Below are 21858 nucleotides of genomic sequence, written 5' to 3'. Positions count from 1 at the left end.
CCTCACCCCTCACTACAGACTCTTTGGAAGGATAATGGGAATGGCAATCAGAGTTCTGGACAACTTTTTACAGAATAGGAGGTGCATTTCTCTCACAGATATTTATTCTTTTCTGTTTGTTTCTATCACTCTTTTAATCATGTCTGCTGTTCTCTGATCTTTTATCTATTTTCTATGCCACCTCAAATCTCAAAAGGATGATACTGCAACTTAATAAGCCAGCCCTTATTTGTGTCTTCTATAATTAGAGTTCTGTTTATATGCCTGATTTCTGGGCCAATCATTTGATATAGGATGTTCTTCTTTTTTCAGAGTTTTAGTAAATATCTATAGATAATTACATTTGAAATTCATAAGTCAATCAGACATAGCAAAGGTATTAGCTACTAGATGACAAAGCCACAGTACTCAGGCAGTTAGCAGACTGCTAGATAAGAGCTCAATCACCACACGTGATGGTTTGTTTTCAATGCTTAGAAGAGTTTCCAGGGATATCAGTTACTTGAACTAGGAAGTGATTAGGAGGCAAGTTTTCTTCAGAGAAAACTCTAAATTAGAAGTTTCTAAAAGCAGCTATATTAATTTAGTATAAATTAAGTTAGTATTAAATTAATATTATGTAATACGACATAAGTATATGTATATGAGGAAGACCAGAAGACAATCAGTCTAGGCCTGCCTTCTATCAGGGTTATCTAGAGTTAGAGCCAATTGAATTACTGAAGAGCAAAAATGTAATTTCTAGACACAAACCCTAAGGATCTATATGACTTAGAAGTATCATTTATTTTGCATTTGTTTACTGCTAAGATATTACAAATGGAGGAAAAATTGTAAGTTTCCTATAGGCTAATACAATTTTCAAGATAGCAAAAAAAAAAAAAAAAAAAATGCTCCCCCAGCTTCCTCCTCAGGCTGCTGTTCCCCATGAATACAGTCTGACTCTGCCTTGGTGACCCAGAGCCCCAGTGTCGTGATTAGTGATGATGAACCAGGCTACACTCTAGATTTATTTTGTATGCCTAATTATTATGCTGAGGGCTTGGAAAAGGTGTTTATTCCCTGTTGGCTGATTCTGGACAGGACTGAAAGACTTGGTAAAGATGTCATGAAAGAGATGGGAGGCCATCACATTGTGGCTCTCTGTGTGCTCAAGGGGAGGGACTTCTTGTTTGCTGATCTGCTGGGTCGCATATAATAGAAATGATTATAGTTCCCTTCCGATGACTGTAGATATTATGAGACTGAAGAGCTGCTGTAGTGACCAGTCAACAGGAGACATAAAAGTTATTGGAGATGATTTCTCAGTTTTAGTTGGAAAGCATGTCTTGATGAAAATACAGTCGATGCCTGTAACACGATGCAAACCTTTTCTCCTTGGTCAAGCAGCACACCTCCCAGATGTTCAGTGTCACAAGCTTGTTGGTGAAAATGACCTCTCCAAGTGTTGGATATAGGCAAGACTTTGTTGGATTTGAAATTCTAGACAGCTTTGTTGTTGACTGTGCCCTTGACTATAATTAGAATTTCAGGGATTTGAATCCTGTTTGTGTCATTAGTGGAGCTGGAAAAGTCAAATACAGAGCCTATGATGAGAGTTCAAATTGAGTCCGTAAACCTGAGGCATCCCATCGACACTGCCTCTAAAGTTATAAAGTGTTCTAGTTCTGTGGCCGCCTGCTTAGTAATGCTTTCTGCATGAACACTGCATGAATTTTATGTTTGATATTTTTAGAAATGTCAGTTGCTACATTCCCGAACTTTAGATTTGCACTATGAGCCTGTAGGCAGACTATCTGTTCCCTCTTGTAGATTGTTGCTAACTTGTGAGTAAAACACATCTCTTAATTACCACTATTAAATAATAATCCTGAGATTGTACCAGTAAGAAACATTTAAGGAGAAGATATATTAGCTTTTTAATTGGTATTTTAATTTTGATATATTCAGGAAAGAACAGATGTGATTGAATATTGTTAACTATAGTGGCATGCATTAGAACAGTCTGAAGCAGTCAGTTTCATATCATTAACAGCTTCTAAGAGGTTTTTGCTCAGTTGAATAAACCTAAGTTTCATCAATGTATTGGCTGTACTTTGCCACTTGGATTATTTCAGGGAATTATTTTCAACAATCCCTTTTTAAAATGTAAATAAATAAATTCTAAAAATTAAAAAAAGTTAAAGTATGAGAATGTACTTATTGAGCCCTGTGAAGTCTATTTTTACTTAATACAAAAATTCAAAGAAGTCTGAAACAATAATCTTGACATATAAATTTTAGTATGTTACCCAGTAGACATTCTCCAAAAGTATATCAATCATTGAAATGAGAGATTAAATATATGGGTAGCCCTATCAAAACACATTGCACATTCTAGAAGCTTACATGATACTATGTTATAGTACTGAGAAATAAACCATTGCTAAATTCAAGCAGTATTTGAGCTGCAAACATAAATTATGACTTTAATTAGTGATGGAAGGTGGCAGGGTAAGAGAACATTTCTTAGATGATGAGGTACTATGAGGAAGTCTTTGGCTGACTTGTCTAGTTTGGAAAATAGTTTGGATTGTGCAGTAGTAAGCATTAATTTGAAAAGTACATTTAGAATATCAAAGGGTAGATATTTGCTTGGTTTCATAAATATAAAGAATCTAAATAGAGCAATTTGTTTGGAGAGAAAACTATCTTCACTGAATTTTAGTCGTTTGGTAATTTTGTAGTGTAAAATTCGTACACTACATATATATTCAAAATAATGAATTACTGCTTTGGAAATTGTAGTGATAGTGATTGCTCACATTTATTTGAGGCTCTTTTCTTGACATTTTGCATAACTTTCTCTATTCCAAGTCTTGACTTGATTTGGATAATGGCAAATTTTACATAAGCCAAAGTTTGAAAGCTGCTTACTAAGGGAAGTCTTTTGTGTCTTTTCCTGGAACCTCTCCACTATCTTGTCCCAAAGTCATCCAGTAGAAGCTTAGATAAAACAGGGTGTCAAGCAGACCCTTCCTAGCTCATGCCCTTCCCTCCCCAAGATTGGTCAGTCTCCAGTCAGCACAGAAATGAGTCCAATAAAATCATGACCATCTTTCTGCTGTTCTCAGCCCAGCACTGGCCTTGAAACTGTGAGTTAAGTAAATGGCTGTGTTGTTAAGATTCTGAGTGTAGGAGTGATACATCTAGACAGTGAGTTTGGGGTTTGAGAGCTATAAAAATGGAATTTTATCCCACTACACTGTATTTATTATTTTTGTTTTGCTTGAGTGTTTGAGACAAGGATTCATTATGCTCATACCGGCCTCAAACTTATGTATTAGAGGCCAGCCTTGAATTCCTGACTGCCTCCACTTCCCAAGAAACAAAATTATATGCATGTACCATCCTTCTGTTTCACTCTTACCACTTAAAAAAAGACAGTAATAGGATTATTAAAATTGGTAAAACATTTACTGTGTCTTGTATTTAGTTATTGGATTATCATAAAATTATGATATATGTTGTTTTTACCTTTATATTACAGACATGGAAATTGAAAATTTAAATGAAGATTCATATTTTCTACAAGATGAACCAACTCTCTTTTAGATACACAGTTACCCAAACACTTGAAATCAAACCCATATTATATTCTGGCTTCCCTTTCTCTACTGAATTCCTTTAAAAAAATCTTGAGTGTGTTGTTTGTGCATGTTTGTGTGTGAGTATGGCATGTGAATGCTGAGCAAGCCATGAAGAGCAAGCCTATAAACAGCATCCCTCCATGGCCTCTGCATCAGCTCCTTCCTCCAGGTTCCTGCCCTGTTTGAGTTCCTGTCCTGATTTCCTTTGATGATGAACAGCAATGTGGAAGTGTAAGCCAAATAAACCCTTTCCTTTTCAAGTTGTTTTTTGTTATGGTGTTTCATCACAGAAATAGTAACCCTAACTAAAACAGAAGTTGACAGAAGATCATGGGATATTGCTGTGACAGACCTGACCATGTTGCTTTTGGAAAGATTATGGAAGGACTTTGGAATTTTGGGCTGGAGAAGCCATTGAGTGTTGAGAGCTCAAAAAGCCATTGAGTATTGAGAGCTTGGTGGGCTGTTCTGCAGGAGTTTGGAAGATAAAAATGTTGAGATTAATGCAGACCATGGAGGCTTGGATTGTGGAGTTTTAGAGGGAAGTTTGAGAGTCCCTTAAAGATTCTATTGGGGTCATTTGCAATTTTGAATTAATAGTCTCTGGTTCTGACTAGCTAGAGCTGAGGTATCAGCAGTGATTAACAAGAGACCAGAACCATCTAAGGGAAACCTTTGCTTTACTGGGACAATTGATGCTGGTCAGCTGGAGCTGAGAAATTTTCGGGGATTAAGAGGAGACCAGCATCACTGAGGTGAAATCTTCCGGGAAGTGTTTCCTCAGTTTCAGCACACAGAAGCTATCTATGTTCCAGAGGTGGTCAAGGTTGGACCTTATGCTAGCAGATGAACTTGGTCATGTAGAAGAGTTACCCAGGTGGTAGTGGTTTTGAAAGCATGAAGGAATCATGGAGAGCAGCTGAGGCTTGGCACTGTGAGAGGCCAGGAGAGGCCATTGGTGAAGATACAGCTTGAGTAGCAATTGAAGCCTCGGGATTGAAGAGGTCATGCAAAGAGCTGAGGCTTGGTATCATGAAGAGAGCCCAGGAGAGGCTAGGTCAAAGTGCAGCCTAGTTGTAACAAGAAACCCCAGCATTTTGGAGATGCCAGTGCTTTGGGACAACCAACACAGCAGCAGTCATAGAGTGGGGTTAGCCTGAGCCTCTGAGACACGCTGTTGTTGTGTGCTGTGGGAAGCCCTTGGGAGGAGCCCAGCCTATGGTGAGTGAATCCCAGAAGTCTAACACTGAGCTTTGTACTGTTGGAGCTGGTTTTATTTTGTTTAGCTTGTGACTGTGCTCTGTTTTTTTCCCTCTTGGAATAAGAAAGTACTTAACTTATTTTGGTTTTACATGAGTCTACAGTGGACAGACTTTGGACTTTGAGAAAGATTTTGGATTTTAATGAGACTCTGGATTCTTTAAAAAGGATTGAATTTCAAAGCGTTGGAATTAGCGAAGATTGTAGGACTTTTAACTTTGTATTATAGTTTATATTGTGATATTTATTAGTGTGAGATCTTGGAGATAAACAAAATAGGAAAAGTTATTGTTAAATAGTGTTGTATTAGTTTGTCAAGTTGACAAGGGGTCAATTATTCTGGCTAGAGTTTTATGTCAACTCTATACAAGCTAGAGTCATTTTGGAAAAGGGAATCTCAACTGTAAAAAAGGCCCCATTAGATTGTCATGAGATAAAGCTGTGGTGCATTTTCTTGATTGGTCATTGATGAGAGAGGGCCTAGCTCTCTGTGGCTTATGTCACATTTGGGCTGGTGGTCTTGGATGCTGTAAGAAAGTAGGCTGAGCAAGTCATGAAAAGCAAGCCTGTTAATAGCACTCCTCCATGGCTTCAGTATCAGTTCCTGCTTCCAGGTTCTTGTCCTGTTTGAGTTCTTGCCCGATTTCCTTTAATGATGAATAGTGACATGGAAGTGTAAGCAAAGTAAACCCTTTCTTCCAAAGGTTCTTATGTTGTTTCATCATAGCAATAGTAACGCTAAGACCACGGAAAATCTAGTCCTGTGTGTGGATGGAGGGATAGATGGTCCTCTGGGTGGGTGGTGGTGTAGCTGGTTCTCTGAATAGATAGTGGGATAACTGGTATGTAGGGATAATCTGTGGTATAAATGTTTTGTTTTTAATGCAAATAATGTTATTTTTTTCACCTCTGCACCATTTGGATCTCCTTCTGTGGTGAAGTGGTAATCTGAAAGTATTTTGTCTCAAACTATCTACATATTGTTCAGCCATCTTTATAAACTCGAGCTATAACTTCTTTCTGAATGGTTATCCAACACTATTTGTTCTTATTCACATAGTGCCTGCTGTGGCTCTTGGGACCTATTTCAATGTATTCCTCTGTGGTTTCCACACACCTCCAGTCACTGTGGTTTTCGATTTTGTTTTCACTCCTCCTGCTCCTCTTCTTGTTAGCACTTTCTTACTTCCTGGGATTAAACAGTGTTGGAGTGTATGGTTTAATTTTTCATTCATTGTGCTTTCTGACGCCCTAAGCCTTGTGTCTCATCTTCATTTTTATTGAAATAGAAACAAAGTAAAGACACATAGATTAAAAATGTTTAGCTCTGAGATATCAAAGCTGAACACCTAAGAAGTGAATAGTTAATGAAAATATTTAAAAGACTAAGACTTCATCATTTATCCTTTCTAAGCATTGTGTTCTCCCTATGATAAGGCATTTATCCTGATCTCTAGGTTTTGTTTGTGTGATTCATACATTACATAATTAGGGTTTGTCTGTGCCAGCTAACCTATTTACAAGATTCATCAATATTCTGTGTAACAGTTTTAATTGGGGCTCAGCAATTTGTAGCATGAATCTTAAAGGGTCTTATTAATAAAAACAAACTCAAAGCCAGGTACTGGGTCAATGCTGGAAGATCAGAGAAGCAGAACAAGCCATAGCCACCTCACCTTGCCAATTCCTCAGCTGATCCTGTTTCCTCAGACTGAATGCCTCTCAGCTAAACTGTGCTGCTCAAAAACTTAAAAGCTTAACCAGGCTAGTTCCTGGTCCTCATGCCTTATATACCTTTCTGCTTGGTGCCATCACTTCCTGGGATTAAAGGCTCACTTCCTGGGATTAAAGACGTGAGTCACCATGCCTGACTGTCTCCAGTGTGGCTTTGAACTCACAGAGATCTGGATGGATCTCTGCCTCTGGAATGCTAGGATTAAAGGCGTATGTGCCACCATTTTCAGGCCTCTATATCTAGTGGCTGTTCTGTTCTCTGACCCCAGATAAGTTTATTAGGGTGCACAATATTTTGAGGAACACAATACCACCACAGCATTTTATCATACTAATATATAATTTATCTATCATATTTCCTGTTGATGGAGAGGTGCATGACATTTTCCATCAGACAGTTCTACCCTAAGCAGTCTTGTACGTTTTGGTGCAAATTTTCTCATTGTCTCATATAAAATTGCTGGTAATTATTTAACTTTTATTTAAAAAAGAGAAGGCATTACTTCAAAGTTTGTTTCAGTCGATGCTTCCGCCCCGTGTCTCCACCCCTTCCTCTTTGACCCTCGCCTGTCACTCCCTCTTTCGTCCCTCTGTTCTGCTTTTGTTGTACATCTGTTTTATTGTCCTTGCCTCTTCCTTGGCACTTCTAGTTTTATCTCCTTTTGGTCTCCTTTCTAGTTTTGTGTCTGCATACACACATTTACACCCATCTGTATACATACACCTATACAGTACAAGCTAGGGTCTGCATATGAGAGGGAAGCTGTGGCTTTTGTCTTTCTGAATTTGGGTCACTTCATTTAACATTATACTTTCTAGACTCATCTATTTCCCCAGGAATTTCATAAATCTGACTTTCCTTTATAGAAATGTGGATATTTAAACAGTTTTTGTTATGCAGAAACTGAAATTTTACACTGATTGACTAGAACTGGGTATTGAGAAATGAAATGTTTGAGTCATAAGAAAGGCTTTAGTTGATAATCCAAAAAGCCCCCCAAACTATACGAAAGCTCTGGCTGCTCCATCTTTGTTATAGGTTAAGATTTGAGTTGCATGTGTGTATATCAGGATGTGTTTGGGTGATGCACATCTGGATGTAGTATGATTCAGGGGATAGTGAATTTTGTGAGCTTCCATTTATTTCTGGTTTACTTTTTCAATTTAATTTTTCACTGGTGTCTTAGTTTCCTTGACTGTTTTTGTGATAAAAATACATTGATGAAAACAAGGGAGGAAGGGTTAATTTCATCTCATGATTCCTAGTTACAGTCCATCCCCGCAGGAAAGACCAAGTGACAGGGGCTTGAGAGAACTGGTCACGTGACACCAGAAAGCAGAGAGGAATGAATTAATGCATGCATACTAGTATTCAGATTCTTCTCCTTTTGTATATAGTTCAGAATCCAAATCCAGAGAATGGTATGATCTTTAGCATCGATTAACACAATCAAGACAATTCCCACAGGCCAATGAAATCTAGGCAATTGGTCACCATGTCTTTGCAGATGATTGTAGGCTATGTAAAACTGACGTTAAAGCTAACCACCACAGATAGTTTTATAAGCTAAGAATTACTATTATTTTTTTTTACGGTGGCACAGATAAGATGCAAATTGGTGTCCATTCAATTGCTTTATTATTATTTCAGTGTTTTCTCTTGCCTCATTCTTATGTCTTTGGTCATAAAAGGTTTTTCTAAGTTCATTATTTGATGGTATAGGAGGTATAGGCTTTAGGAGAAATAATCTCTAAACTAAATCCTTAAAAATTTCCTTTCTTTATTTTTCAACCAACTGCAGTAGCTTGTCGAAGCCCTCTCAACCCCATGGTCAGCCTCAGCCTTAGCCTCCCTGTGCTCCTGGTTTTGCTACATGGAATTTGGATTTCTTGAATTCCAAAGCCAACATTTTTATCCTTCTGTGCCTCTTTCTCAGTTAAGTGCACACACACACATCCATTTATATTTTTATACCTCTCCTTCTTAAGATAGTTAATACCATCATAGCAAGATGGCTCACCAAGCGTCGCATCAGATAAGGAAGGCAGACCAAAATCATGGTCTTGAAAATGAGCACATTTGACCCCCAGGTCACAGGGATGAATGCCTTGGCTCCATTAACATTGTGTTTTTAAATCAGAAGGAATGGGACTATTTTCTAAACAAGTGACCTTTACTGTAAAACATGAGCACCACAGAACGAACCTCTCGCTTTTATTTCTTCCTCTGGGCACTGTGTTGATAGCATTCATTTGCAATAAAAACTCCACCAGGTTTAGTTCTTTATCCCTATGCGTCCTCATGCTTTTTTAGTAACTTGCTTATTCACAAGTCCCACAGGACCCTCTTACACGTCTTCTCTGATGCCTCTTTTGAAGATTCTGTGATATAAACTGTTGAGAGGACGTCCTTCGCAAGTGACTAGAGCATGTCTATTTTTAGCTGCTCCTTTCATACTCCACATGAGTAGGGAACATTAAAAACAACACCTGTACAGCGAAGGCTTGCGCCTTAAGGAATCTGGCCCAAGTTAAAAATGTATTATTACACTCTTATTTTTGGTATGGCCAACAACTATGTCTGTAGCACAAGCTTTGACTCTTCATGTCAGACAATACCGTAACTTACAGAGAGTGACGTGGGGCTTGTATTATAATCTACCGTGTATCATATGGGGAAGATATGTACTGGAATGTTTACAGAGTTAAACAGAAATCTTCTCATGCATTAAAATCAAATATGCATTTTGCATAATAGACTTTTAAATTTAATGAATATTTTTTAAATTTAAAACTTCATCTTCAACACTGATAAATCCACTGCTGACTACATTATGTACTGCCATACGTTGTATTCTTTCTAATCCGTAATAACATTCTGCTATCAATATATATCTATATAATCTTGTTATATCTGTTCATAATATATGATGCTTTGGGAGGTTTGGGGAGAGGTGAAAAATCTAACAAGAATATTTGAAATGAAAATCAATTCTGAGTAGATCCCTAAACACAAGTCCTTTGTGCAACAAAGTGAATATAAACCCAATATAAAGAAAAAAAACCTGTCACATATGCAGAGTGGCATAATCAACAAATGTTAATTAGTGTGTTTTGTTTGAAATGTTTCCAGAAAGACTTGTATTGAGCAAGGCTTCTCTGTGCTGGTGCTTTAGTACCATATGTTGACACATGCAGAAGAAGCCATCATGTATAAAGGCTTTCTGCCATCTGGTACATGACCTGGAATATCAAAGAGAAATATGCACAGCTCAAATGAATGTGTGACTTTATTCAGAGTGTCTTTGACTCATCAGGTAAAACCCTTGGTGGTTATAATTTCATGGCAAGATTGTTAAAATAAAATGGTTTTGATACTTAGTAATGTTTCCACATTTTTGATGTGGTCCATTGACCAGTCAAGATGGTGGTAGGTCTCCATTAGTCTCTGCATGCCTACCTTTCTCCTCCTTCATGTCTGACTTTCCTTTTTTCACAGCAACAAAATGCTGAAGGCACAGAACCATCTTTAAGACAACCGTGCTGCTCAGAGAGCCTTGCAGTACACAGGCGAGGCAAAGCACTAAGTGTCTTGTCCGCCTCACTCACTTAAGACCACAGCGCTCCTGCCATTGTTGTCAATGTGGCTCAGGGGGGAACTAAGTGGTGGGTGGTTCACGCCCTGTCAGCAAACGTTACTCAAAGGCCCATTGCTTGCACTACATCATGTCCTTTCTGGAAGTAAATGTAAAGGAGGAGTTGGCATTGAAGAGATTCGGGGTCAGAAAGAGCTGGGAAACATGGTCAACTTTTATGCTCAACATTTAGAAGAACCCTTGGACAGGTTGTTGTGTCTTCAACTCAGCAGTAGAGAAAAATGTACAGAGATTGAATGACTTAGAGAAAACCACATAACTTGTGAGTGGGAAACATAATATTCTCATTCAGTCCTTACTTTAATCCTGATTGTCATTTTGTCTTAAACTTGAATGTCCTTACAGGGGTAGAGACTGAGATCCTGCATTTATAAAACTGTCCAAGGTAATGAGAAATGATGCCCTCATGGCCAGAATTTTAATGACAAAGAATTACACATGCTGCCCTCCTTTGTGCAATTAGAATTCTTATAGAAAGTAACAATTAGGCACTTAAACTTGCAAAAATGTTAATCAAAACAAGAAAATAACTTCAGTTCTAATATTACTTTAGAAAATGCAGAGACACCTCCCATCACTAGCAATCTGAGTTAGCTCAGATTTTGTTGTTTCTACACTGAAAATTTGGGACTCTGGGGAGCTTTTTCCTTTTCTTTTCCTTTTGGATTGCTAGTACATCCTATTTCCCTGGGAGAATTTCTGCTTTGCTGATTTATCATCTCCCTACCAACCTGCATTAATGCTGGCTTCCCCATCTTTTTTCCCACTACAAAACCGAAGGGCAAACATCTGTTCTTGCCTGTGGTTAGAATATATATGTAGAAGAACTCATCATCAGGAATTTCACTCTTACAATTTTAATTCTAAGTTACATAGACACTAAAAATGGTCATTTTCCCAAACAAAACTAAATGTCAACTGTTAATAGTCCAATAATAAATACAACCCTGACTTATTAAAACCTACATAGACATCACTGAAAAACAGGGACAGTCAGAGAAAATGTAAATACTTACAGAATGGTCAAAGTTGGGGATTGTGAGATGCCTCACAAGCAAGCTAATAGTAGGAATAAGTAGGAATCTAATTTAAGGGGTGATTATTAATATTTTGTTAAGTATATGGACAAGAACTAAAGACTTATATTTGTGCATATGTAGCATTTAAATGTCTGAATTACAGCATATTAGAAGGAAGCTGAATATAGACTATGACTATAGAACTATAAGTGTGATCTCATTTGATAAACTTGCTAATACAAAAGTCACTTAGGGACCAAATTGGCCTTGAGAAGCCATAGGCTGGGCCAAGTGTTTCTGGTTTGGTGTAGGAGCAGATTCTACGCATCCATGAAAGGAGATGAGGTCTGTTAAGTTTTATGCTGTCTACCGGAACAATAATCTACATGCTCACACTTAACCCTTGCAAATTGGAAGGCAGAACAAAACTCAACACTAAACAGGCCTGGAGAGTTACATGCCATGAGTTCAGGTGATATGGAAAAGAAAAACCTGATTTCAGTTATTTCAAACTGTAGAGCCTATGTTCTTTCCTAGCAATTTCCAGAGAGAATGATTCTGAAATACAACTTTAAAAATTTTAATTTCAGTTCTTGTTTGGTTTTGAGATCTTAATTTAATTACAACTTTTCTCCATGCCCTTTCCTCCCATATGCTCCTCTTCACTCTCCTTTAAATTCATTGCCTCCTTATTTAATATTTTTATTGCATGCATTTACATTCCTCAATACAGCCTGCTGAGTCTGAATAATGTCATTCATACGTATGGTTTCAGGGCTGACCATTGGATATTGAATAGCCAATTGGTGTGCTTTCCCTGGGGGATACTATTTCTACCAATCTCAGCGTTCCTTGGCTGCCTGTAGTTCTTTGTGTAGGGTGGAGGCCTCATGGGCTTTTCCTCATCCACTTTGACATGTCTATTGCTGTTACCCTTGTTCAGCTTATGTTTATGGATAAAGCTTCTGATATTACTGGGAGACACAAATGTCACAGCAAACTTCCTGGTCCTCTGGCTCTTATAATCATTCTGACCCATCTTCTGCAATGTTCCCTGAGCCTTAGGTGTGTGAGTGTTTTGTAGTTGTGTCTACTGGGACTGGGCTCCACAACCCTGTGTTTGGATTGGTTGTGGTTTCTGATAGAGGGGTACCATGTGTTGTAAAAAGAAATTTCCTTGATGGGGGGCGAAGACTATGCTTATTTGCATTTATAAGGACAAATGTTTAGAGAATACATAGAGACCACTAAAGAGGTGTTGCAGGTTCTCCTGAAAGATCCATGACTTCACTACCATTGAGTAGTTGGCTAGGATTCTAGTACCAAGTTTTCCATTGTCTCTGTTGTTATTGAGATCCAGCTTTAAATCCATGGTGGTCAGAGAGGATGCACTGTGTTATTTCAATTTTCTTCTATCTGTTGAGACTTGCTTTGTGTCTGAGTATGTGGTCAATTTTAGAGAAAGTTCCATAAGATACTGAGAAGATGGTACATTCATTTGTGCTTGAGTGAAATGTTCTGTAAATATCTGCTAAATCCTTTTGATTTATGACATTATTTAACTCCAGCATTTCTCTGTTAAGTTTTTGTCCAGACAACCTGTTTATTGGTGAGACAAGTATATTGAAGTTACCCACTGTCACAATGTGAGAGTCAATATGTGATTTAAATAGCAGTAGTATTTCTTTTATGAACTTGGCTGCACTTGTGTTTAGTGCATAACTGTTTAGAATTGCAATATCCTCTCGGTGGATTTTTCCTTTGATGAGTATGTAGTGACCTTTGCTATCTCTTCAGATTAATTTTGGTTTGAAGTCTTTTGTCAGACCTTAAAATGGCTATGCTGGCTTGCTTCTTGGGTCCATTTGCTTGGAATATCTTTTTCTTTTTTCTTTTTTTTTTAAAATTTTTATTTTGCAATACAATTCAGTTCTACATATCAGCCACAGATTCCCTTGTTCTCCCCCCTCCCGCCCCCCTCACCTTCCCCCCAGCCCACCCCCCATTCCCATCTCCTCCAGGGCAAAGCCTTCCCTGCAGACTGAGATCAACCTGGTAGACCCAGTCCAGGTAGGTCCAGTCCCTTCCTCCCAGGCCGAGCCAAGCGACCCTGCATAGGCCCCAGGTTTCAAACAGCCGACTCATGCAATGAGCACAGGATCCAGTCCCACTGCCTGGATGCCTCCCAAACAGATCAGGCCAATCAACTGTCTCACCCACTCAGAGGGCCTGATCCAGTTGGTGACCCCTCAGCCATTGGTTCATATTTCATGTGTTTCCGTTCGTTTGGCTATTTGTCCCTGTGCTTTATCCAACCTTGGTCTCAACAATTCTCACTCATATAAACCCTCCTCATTCTCGCTAATTGGACTCTCAGAGATCTACCCGGGGCCTAGTCATGGATCTCTGCATCCAGATCCCTCAGTAGTTGGATGAAGTTTCTAGCAAGACAATTAGGGTGTTTGGCCATCCCATCACCAGAGTAGGTCAGTTTGGGCTGTCTTTCGACCATTGCCAGCAGTCTGTTGTGGGGGTATCTTTGTGGATTTCTGTGGGCCTCTCTAGCACTTTGCTTCTTCCTATTCTCATGAGTCTTCATTTACCATGGTCTTCTATTCCTTGTTCTCCCTCTCTGTTGTTGATCCAGCTGGGATTTCCCGCTCACCCAAGCTCTCTTTCCCTCGACCCTTGCCCTTCACTACCCCTACTCATGTCCAGGCTGTTCATGTAGATCTCATTCCATTTCTCTGTCATTGGGCGATCCCCGTGTCTTTCTGGGGTCCTGTTCTCCAGGTAGCCTCCCTGGTGATGTGAGTAGCAGTCCAGTCATCCTTGTTCCACATCTAGTATCCTGCTATGAGTGAGTACAATATCTTTTTCTAACCTTGTCTTGTGCTTTATCTATGTTGTAGTTTCAGGGCCTACTATAGTAGGGTTGCTGGGTTCTGGTGGAGTCATATTGTTCTGGGTGTTACTGATTGTATTTTTAACTTGGCATCTAGGCATCTGAGTTCAGGATGATGTAATTGTAGGTGTTGATATCTGGTCTTGTCTTTGTTGGGTAGGTGTTCTGTGCTTTGGTTTGTGTTGCCCTCTCTGGATCTTAGGAGAGTGTGGTGGGTGTGACTGCCTGGCAGGAAGTGCCTCTGAGTCCCTGCAGGTGTGGCCACTGGGGGGTCCCTGGTAGGACCTATTTCTAGGTGTTAGGAACTGACACAGTGGAATGGGGGATGAGCTAGAAATGGGAGGTGTGCTGAGAGGGTCCACAGGAAGGAGGAAAGTTGGGTCTCAGAAGGATCTGTGGATTTCCCAGGGAGTGGAGTCAGAGAGGGTGGACAGGCCCCTGCAGATGGTCTGCTCCAGGGCTGGGGATGATAGTGGGGAATGGCAATGGATGACAGGAAGGAGAATCTCAGGCTGATGTGGCCAGCAGGTTCTCAGGTAGAGAGTGCCTCATCTTTTCTTATAGCTGCATAGTATCCACAGTGTGTATGTACCACATTTTCATTATCCATTCATTGGTTGTAGGACATTTATATTGTTTCCATTTCTTGGCTATTGTGAATAGAGCAGCCATGAACATGAATGAACAAGGACCTGTGGAATATGATGTTGAGTCCTTTGGGCATATGGCAAAGAGTGGTATAGTAGGTTCATAGGGGAGATTTATTTTAAGCATTCTGTTAATTCTCCACACTGATTTCCTTAGTGGCTGGAGATCATTCCTCTGTCAGGTGTAGAGCTGGCAAAGATTCTCGCCCATTCTGTGGGCTTTCTCTCACTGATTTTATTGTTTCTTTAGTTGTGCAAAAGCTTTTTAGTTTTTATGAAGTCCTGCTTGTCAAATGTTGGCCTTAATTCAGGGACAAATGGAGTCTAATTCCTTTCCTACAACTGTATCTTGGAGGGTCTTGCCTATGTTTTCTTCTAGCAGTTTCAGTCTTAGGTCTTTGATCAGTGTGGAACACTTTGTTTCCATTACTATGTCTCTAAGGTATATCCTAAGATCTTGGATGGTAATCCCTTCATCATTGCTCTGGTTTGCTCTGGTTCTTTGGGGTCTTTTGTGATTCCACATGAATTTTAGGATGTTTTTTCTGTGTATGTGATGCATGAGATGAGGATTTCAATCGGGATTGCATTGAATCTGTAAATAACTTTGGTAAAATGGTGATTTTAAACAATATTAATTCCATCAATCCATGAACATGGGCTCTCATTCCAATGTCTAGTGTCTTTTTCTGTCTCTTTTTTCAGAGGTTGAAAGTTTTCATTATAGAGGTTCTTCATTTCCTTGGTTAGATTTATTTTTATATATTTTATTTTCTTTGAGGCCATTGTGACTGGGAGTGTGTCCATGATCTTCTCCTCTGTGTATTTGTTGGTATATAGAAAAGCTCTTGATTTACACAAGTTAATTTTGTATTTATTCATCATTTCTACAAGTTTTCTGATATAGAATTTTTGGGATCTCTAATGTATAAACCATGTCATCTGCAGATAGGCATTTTGATGACTGTTCTTGGTTGTCAACTTGACCACATTTGGAATTAGCTAAAACCCAAACAATGGGCACACCTAGGAGGGATATTTCTTTATTGGATCACTTGAGGTGAGAGGACCCACCTTAAATCTGGGCCACGCCTTCCAGTGTTAGTTTATATAAAGGAGATGGAGCAAAGAAGGTTTTGCTTTTTGCCTGCTTGGTCTCAGCCTTAATTTTTTTGCATGGTCATGGAGACTCAGTGGACTAGTCACTGGAGAAGAGGTGCCACATCTGACTGGGTAGAAAGGTTGGAAACAGCAGAAGAAACCTCTGGGTAGTGGCAGGTAGGGTCCAAAGGATGAGTCCTGGCAGAAGCATAGATGGTGGCTGCAGTGCACTATACATGGTGGTGAGACTGTACAGAGGCACTTTATGTGGTACCTGAGTTAGATGTGGCAGGTTGGAGAGAAGGCATGGACGAGGAGGTCAAAGACAGTCACCAGGCTAGACCCTAGAGAAGAAGGTAGGAAGTCTATTTGGGTGGAGGGGTTTTATAAATAAGGAAAAATATTTGTTTGATTGAGATATGAGGAGTCCTTGGTCATCAATGAAGGGTGGGATTTTCCTGAGCTTCTGACAAGGGTACCAGAGGAAAGATGAAGGAATGCCTTCACCTTGATAAGGCTGCTGACATCTTAACCTATATGCGCTCCTACCTTGAATAGAAGAAAGTGAGGAACAGTCAAATGAGACATGATGAAAAGAGCATAAAAAATGTAGGTTTAGAGTAATGCAGCCTTCCATAACAATGTGTTTTTCCATACATGATGTTATGAGAAGACATTCTTTTTGCTGGTCTGGATACTAGTTTATTCCTTTATTCATTTATTCTATCTTAGTAGTTTGTATGCTCATAGTAAAGTCTTACATGTGTGCTACAGTGTATGTTACTATATACTTTAAAGTGTCTTTTCTCATGAGAATTAAGACAGGTGGTAAGTTGAAGACACAGTCCAGGTGTGATTGACATCTTACAGAGGAAGCCTTAGACTCTGAAGTGTTAAATAATGACCTGAACATCACTGTTGGTGTTCTGTTTTGTACGAGTCTGTTGAAGAAAAAAGGGTCTCTCAAAGATGAATTTTAGGCTCTCTGTAGCAGGGAGGTCCAGCCTTGGATGGACAGAATGCTCGTGGCTTTGGAAAACACTCTTTTTATTGTTTCACACACACATACACACACACACACACACACACACACACACACACACACAAATAACAAAAACAAAAACAAAAAACAAAACAAAACAAACCCCCCAAAAAACCACCTTTAGCAAACCAATTTCCATATGCCAAAACCTCTTATCTGGAGTTGTTTGAAGGAACCATTTGCCTAAGCAGTTCTCAGTAAAGAGACCTCCTGGTTTCCCAGGTCCTCTCATGGCTAAGTTTTGCAAAGGCTCTGGAATCCTTCAGAAAGAACTCAGATAAGAATCACCGACTAAACAAAATGTAGTTTAAAGCTTAGGTGCTAGCACTCTGGAATTCAAGCTAGATGCAAAGGCCCTGTGGAATCTTGTGTTTCACATTACAGCAGCTACTGTGTGTCAGATGCAGTTTGACTTCCTGTCTCAGACTGCATGTTCTGTCCAGGATTTCGCGTTAGTAGGCAGCAGATTCAGCTCAGCTGTAAATAGTCTGAACATAACTGTATACTGATTACAGTATCTAGACATAATTGGACTTAAATGCTTTAAGAGTGGATATATTTTAATGAGAACTACTGATAAAGTTCTTTTTATCTGAAACAGCACAATAAGATTCCCTGCTTTGATGATGTCACTTATTAACATTTCATTTCATTTTTTTTGTTGTTCTTTTCAAGACAGAGTTTCTCTGTGTAGTTTTTGGTACCTGTCCTGGATCTCACTTTGTAGACCATGCTGGCCTTGAACTCACAGAGATCTGCCTGGCTCTGCCTCCTGAGTGCTGGGATTAGACACACGCCACCACCGCCTGGCTTAATTTCATTTTTTAGTTGGTAAAATTGAATATACTTTTAAGTAAAATACAGTTCATTGAAATTTATATATACTGTGGAATAACTAAATCAAGCCAACTAACATGCCTCACGTGGTTAACATTTTTGGTTGCAGACCACTTAAAATCTCTCAGCATTTTTTAACAAAATATGACACAATTATCAACCGTATTTACCATGCCGTAAATAGATCTTTTGAGGTTACTCTTCCTTTACAACCAAAATTTCCTGTTCTTTTTTTAAACACACAAAGCATATTTATTTATGCTCACATATACATGAAATAAAATCTTAGATCAACAATTCAATATGTTCATAATAGTTCATTTGTACAGTAGACTTGTGGGAGTTTTTAAATTTAAACTTTAAAAATATTTTCATAGATTTTTTTCTTTGCCAGTTTCACATATGTACATAACACATTCAGGCTATTCTCAATCATACGCTCTTTTATTTCCCTCCTATGTCCGACAACTCCCCATCCATCACGGACTAATGACACACCCAGTCTTGTGCAGGTCTATGCAGGCAACCAAAACTGTAGGATCATTATTGTGATGGCTGTGTCATGCTGAGTACATAGTAGTTTGTGGATCCTTCCCTTAGCTTTTAACTCTTAAATCTTTCTGCCCTCTCTTTCACAATGTTCCCTGACCCGTCAAGAAGATGATCCAAATGGCCTTTTCAGGGCAGAGCTCTCAACTGTCATGTATTCTCAACGCTTGAATATCCAGGAGTCCCTGTATTCACTGCAGTTAATTACAAAGGGAAGATTATTTTTTGTGTGGGTCCTGGGGGTTAAAAATCAGTCCTCATGCTTGCTAGGGAGGTAATCTCTTGACGAAAGTGTCTACTCAGCTCAACCACCCCTATAAACGTTATAACAGGCACTCCAGGCATCTAAAATGGTAAAGAGCTCTGCGAAGACCAGCACTATTAAATAAAAATTTAAACTACATAAAAATAAACAGCACCCAACTTATAATATGAACACCTGTAAAATATAAAACATGTGAGATTTTACTAAATCTCTATTTGCTATTACTGAGTCAAGCCAAAGAAAATAAGCCTCTGAATATTTCAAAAGTATTTAGAGTTAGTCTTAGTATTGAATATATATTGGTGATTTCAAATAGTATTTCGTTTTGAATAGAATTCCTGAAATGTTTCAGAATTTTCCCACTGTGTCATGGTTTTGGCATACAACACTGATTAGAATCTACATTCTTTGAAATATAACATGATACCTGATTAATATGCATAGTTGTCTTAGTTGGGGTTTCTATTGCTTCAATGAAACACTGGGACCAAAAAGCAAGTTGGGGAGGAAAGGGTTTATTCTGATTACACATCTATATCACTGTTCATCTCTGAAGGAAGTCAGGACAGGAACTCAAACAGGGCAGGAACCTGGAGGCAGAAGCTGATGCAGAGGACATGGAGGGGTGCTGCTTACTGACTTGCTCCTCATGACTTGCTCAGCCTGCTTTCTTATAGAACCCAGGACCACAAGGCTAGGGATGGCCTTAAGAAAATGCTCTACAGGCTTGCCTACAGCCATATGTTATAAAGGAATTTGTTAGTTGAGGTCCCCTGCTCTCAGATGACGACAGTTTGTGTCAAGTTGACATAAATGTAGCCAGCACAATAATTTTCATGTTTTGTGCATCTGTGAAGTAAAATAAAAAATGATGAATAAAAATCCTAAAACATTTTCAACTGTAGCTAAATGCAAAGCTGTTGTTTCTACATTTCTTTAGATTTAAAAATCCATTCTATAGAAATGTTTTATTCACTTTACTGGGGTTTTAAGGTACAAGCAGAGTAAAGAAAATTTCATTAAAAACTTCAAGTGCTTGTGTTTATGGAACTCTTGTATGTCAACTGCATCATATTTAAAATGTTAATTTTATCATTACATTAAAAAATTACCTGTCAAGTAATATACAAATGTTCTTTTTACTTTATATTGCTTTGTTCCTTTTTTAAAAATTGGTGGAAACCTTTTTATTGCAAAGGTTATTTTACAAAATTTTAATTACTTTATTTATTTTGTGTGTGTGTTGCACACACTGTGTGTGTGCAAAGGTGTGTTTGTGAAGGTCAGAGGACAGCTTGTAGAAGTCTGTTCTCTCCTTCCACTATATGGGTCCTGTGGATCAAACTCAGGTCATCAGGGTTGGAGTCAAGAACCTTTACCCAGGGTTGGAGTCAAGAACCTTTACCCATTGAGCCCTTTCACTGGCCCTATGGTTACTCTTATTTAATGGAGAGAAGGCACTGTTAGTCAAAGGAAATGAACGTACTCTTTATCTTTTATTAAATGACTTAAATTTTTCTTTCATTCAATCATATTCAGACTCCTCCTTTTTCCTTTCAACAGGCTGAATTAAATGACCCCATTGACCCTTTTACGAGGTACAGCACAAAAGCTGCACCGAACCTAGGAGAAGAAGTTTTCTCTAAGTACATTGGGTGGAGAGTTGCCAATACCCTCTCCAAGCTCTTCTTCCCCTCTCTTGATGCCTGTGACCACCCTTCAAAGGAGCCAGTGGACGTCCATCTGCAAAGAAAGCGCAGAGTCAAAACACAACAGCCTGCAAAAAAGAGAGTTCTACGTTTTGTTGTAAAGTAAGTGAACAGTGTTTTATTACTCCAACTCATGACAGTTCACAGGTATAGAAATTATAATCAGGTGGCATATTACTTAACTCAGTCTCTCCTTTTCAGTTCTTGGCACAGCCACCTCCTAAGTGTTTTATCCTGAGGAGGCTCTTAAGAAAGTTTCAGCCTTCTCAGGAATGATCTCTTCACGTTTAGAACAGATATCGGCACATAATGTAGATCCGTGTTAATGTAATTCTCGTGTAGGAAGAATACAAGTAAAAAAAAAATCATATCCCATGTTTAAAGGTTTTAAGGCTTCATTTTTAGACATATTTGAATGTATATATGTAATACATAAATATATATAATTAATGTGTATTAAATACATGTAGCCTTAGAGTCTTAAACAGTAATCATTTAATAAGTTGCAAGTATAAGGATAATTATTATGGTTTATGCTTTAAACACTTGCAAATGTCTTTGAATTAGTCTTAGGAAAGTGTAGAATTGGGATATGTTAATTTAGGTAAATAATTTTCAATATGTATTTGCCATATCTTCAGTGATAGGTATCTTCAGGGTCTTAAACTATTTATTATAAATACACTTAGACATTTTCCCTGCTTCTACTCTTCTGATATATTAAAAAACACAAAGAATTCCATTGTGGCGTTATATGATGGGCTATGATTTACATTGTTAAATATTCCTGGAAAGCTTTATTTGAGACAGGAAGATTATAGTTATTCTCCAACCCAGCTCATTTAAAGAGTACACCATATTATATATTTTTGCTATTTATTTTGACAATATCACAGAGAACTCATATGTACTAATTTTTTTAACAATTATTTTTTTGATGTTTTAGTTTTCAGTTGAGCAGGATATTTGTAGAAGACTGATAATTGTTAGATTGCACTTTAAACTTTGATACCTTACAACCTGATTATTTTAATATTATATCTGCCATTCCATCTCCATGTTTTAGAAATCATTCTTGATGGGCTTTATTTTGGGTCATTTTCCTGTATGCTCTGAATCTTTTATTTCTAGCCTGTTCTGAACACAGCGAATAAATTTAGCTGCTCTAAATTGCTGCTGATAATGTATCTATAAATTTCAATTTAATTATGCATTTTATTCCCATTACTGCAAATGACTTTTCTGAAGTATTTATCTTTATTTATTACTTGACTAAAATATTGCTGATTTTTTAAATGTCTACTGATTATTTAAAAAATACTGCCTGGCCTCTACAAATAGGAAGTATCTGAATACACATAGGATTATGGATTGAAAATTGCTTTCTTTTGTGCTCTTTAGTAATATTTGAACTTATATATATATTTCTTTTGACAAGTTCATTGCTAAATACTTCATCTATCTTGATTTTAATATAATCTTTTCTCCATATTTAGCCTCTATAT

The 21858-nt window shown here is 38.2% G+C and overlaps 1 protein-coding gene across 3 annotated transcripts in view; it reads left to right on the top strand.

Moving 5' to 3' along the window:
- Tmem232 (transmembrane protein 232) overlaps positions 1-21858 on the top strand; it is a 232505-nt gene that overhangs the window by 87782 nt on the left and 122865 nt on the right. For all 3 annotated transcript variants that reach the window (XM_059278233.1, XM_059278235.1, XM_059278236.1), the window contains one exon: positions 20208-20455. In XM_059278233.1, the coding sequence (XP_059134216.1) occupies positions 20208-20455 (248 nt within the window). The remainder of the gene's footprint in view (positions 1-20207; positions 20456-21858) is intronic.

This window comes from Peromyscus eremicus, chromosome 13, assembly GCF_949786415.1.
Source record: "Peromyscus eremicus chromosome 13, PerEre_H2_v1, whole genome shotgun sequence".
Lineage (NCBI taxonomy): Eukaryota > Metazoa > Chordata > Mammalia > Rodentia > Cricetidae > Peromyscus > Peromyscus eremicus.
Note: the sequence above shows the minus strand (reverse complement) of the source record. Positions and strands in the feature narration are given on the sequence as shown.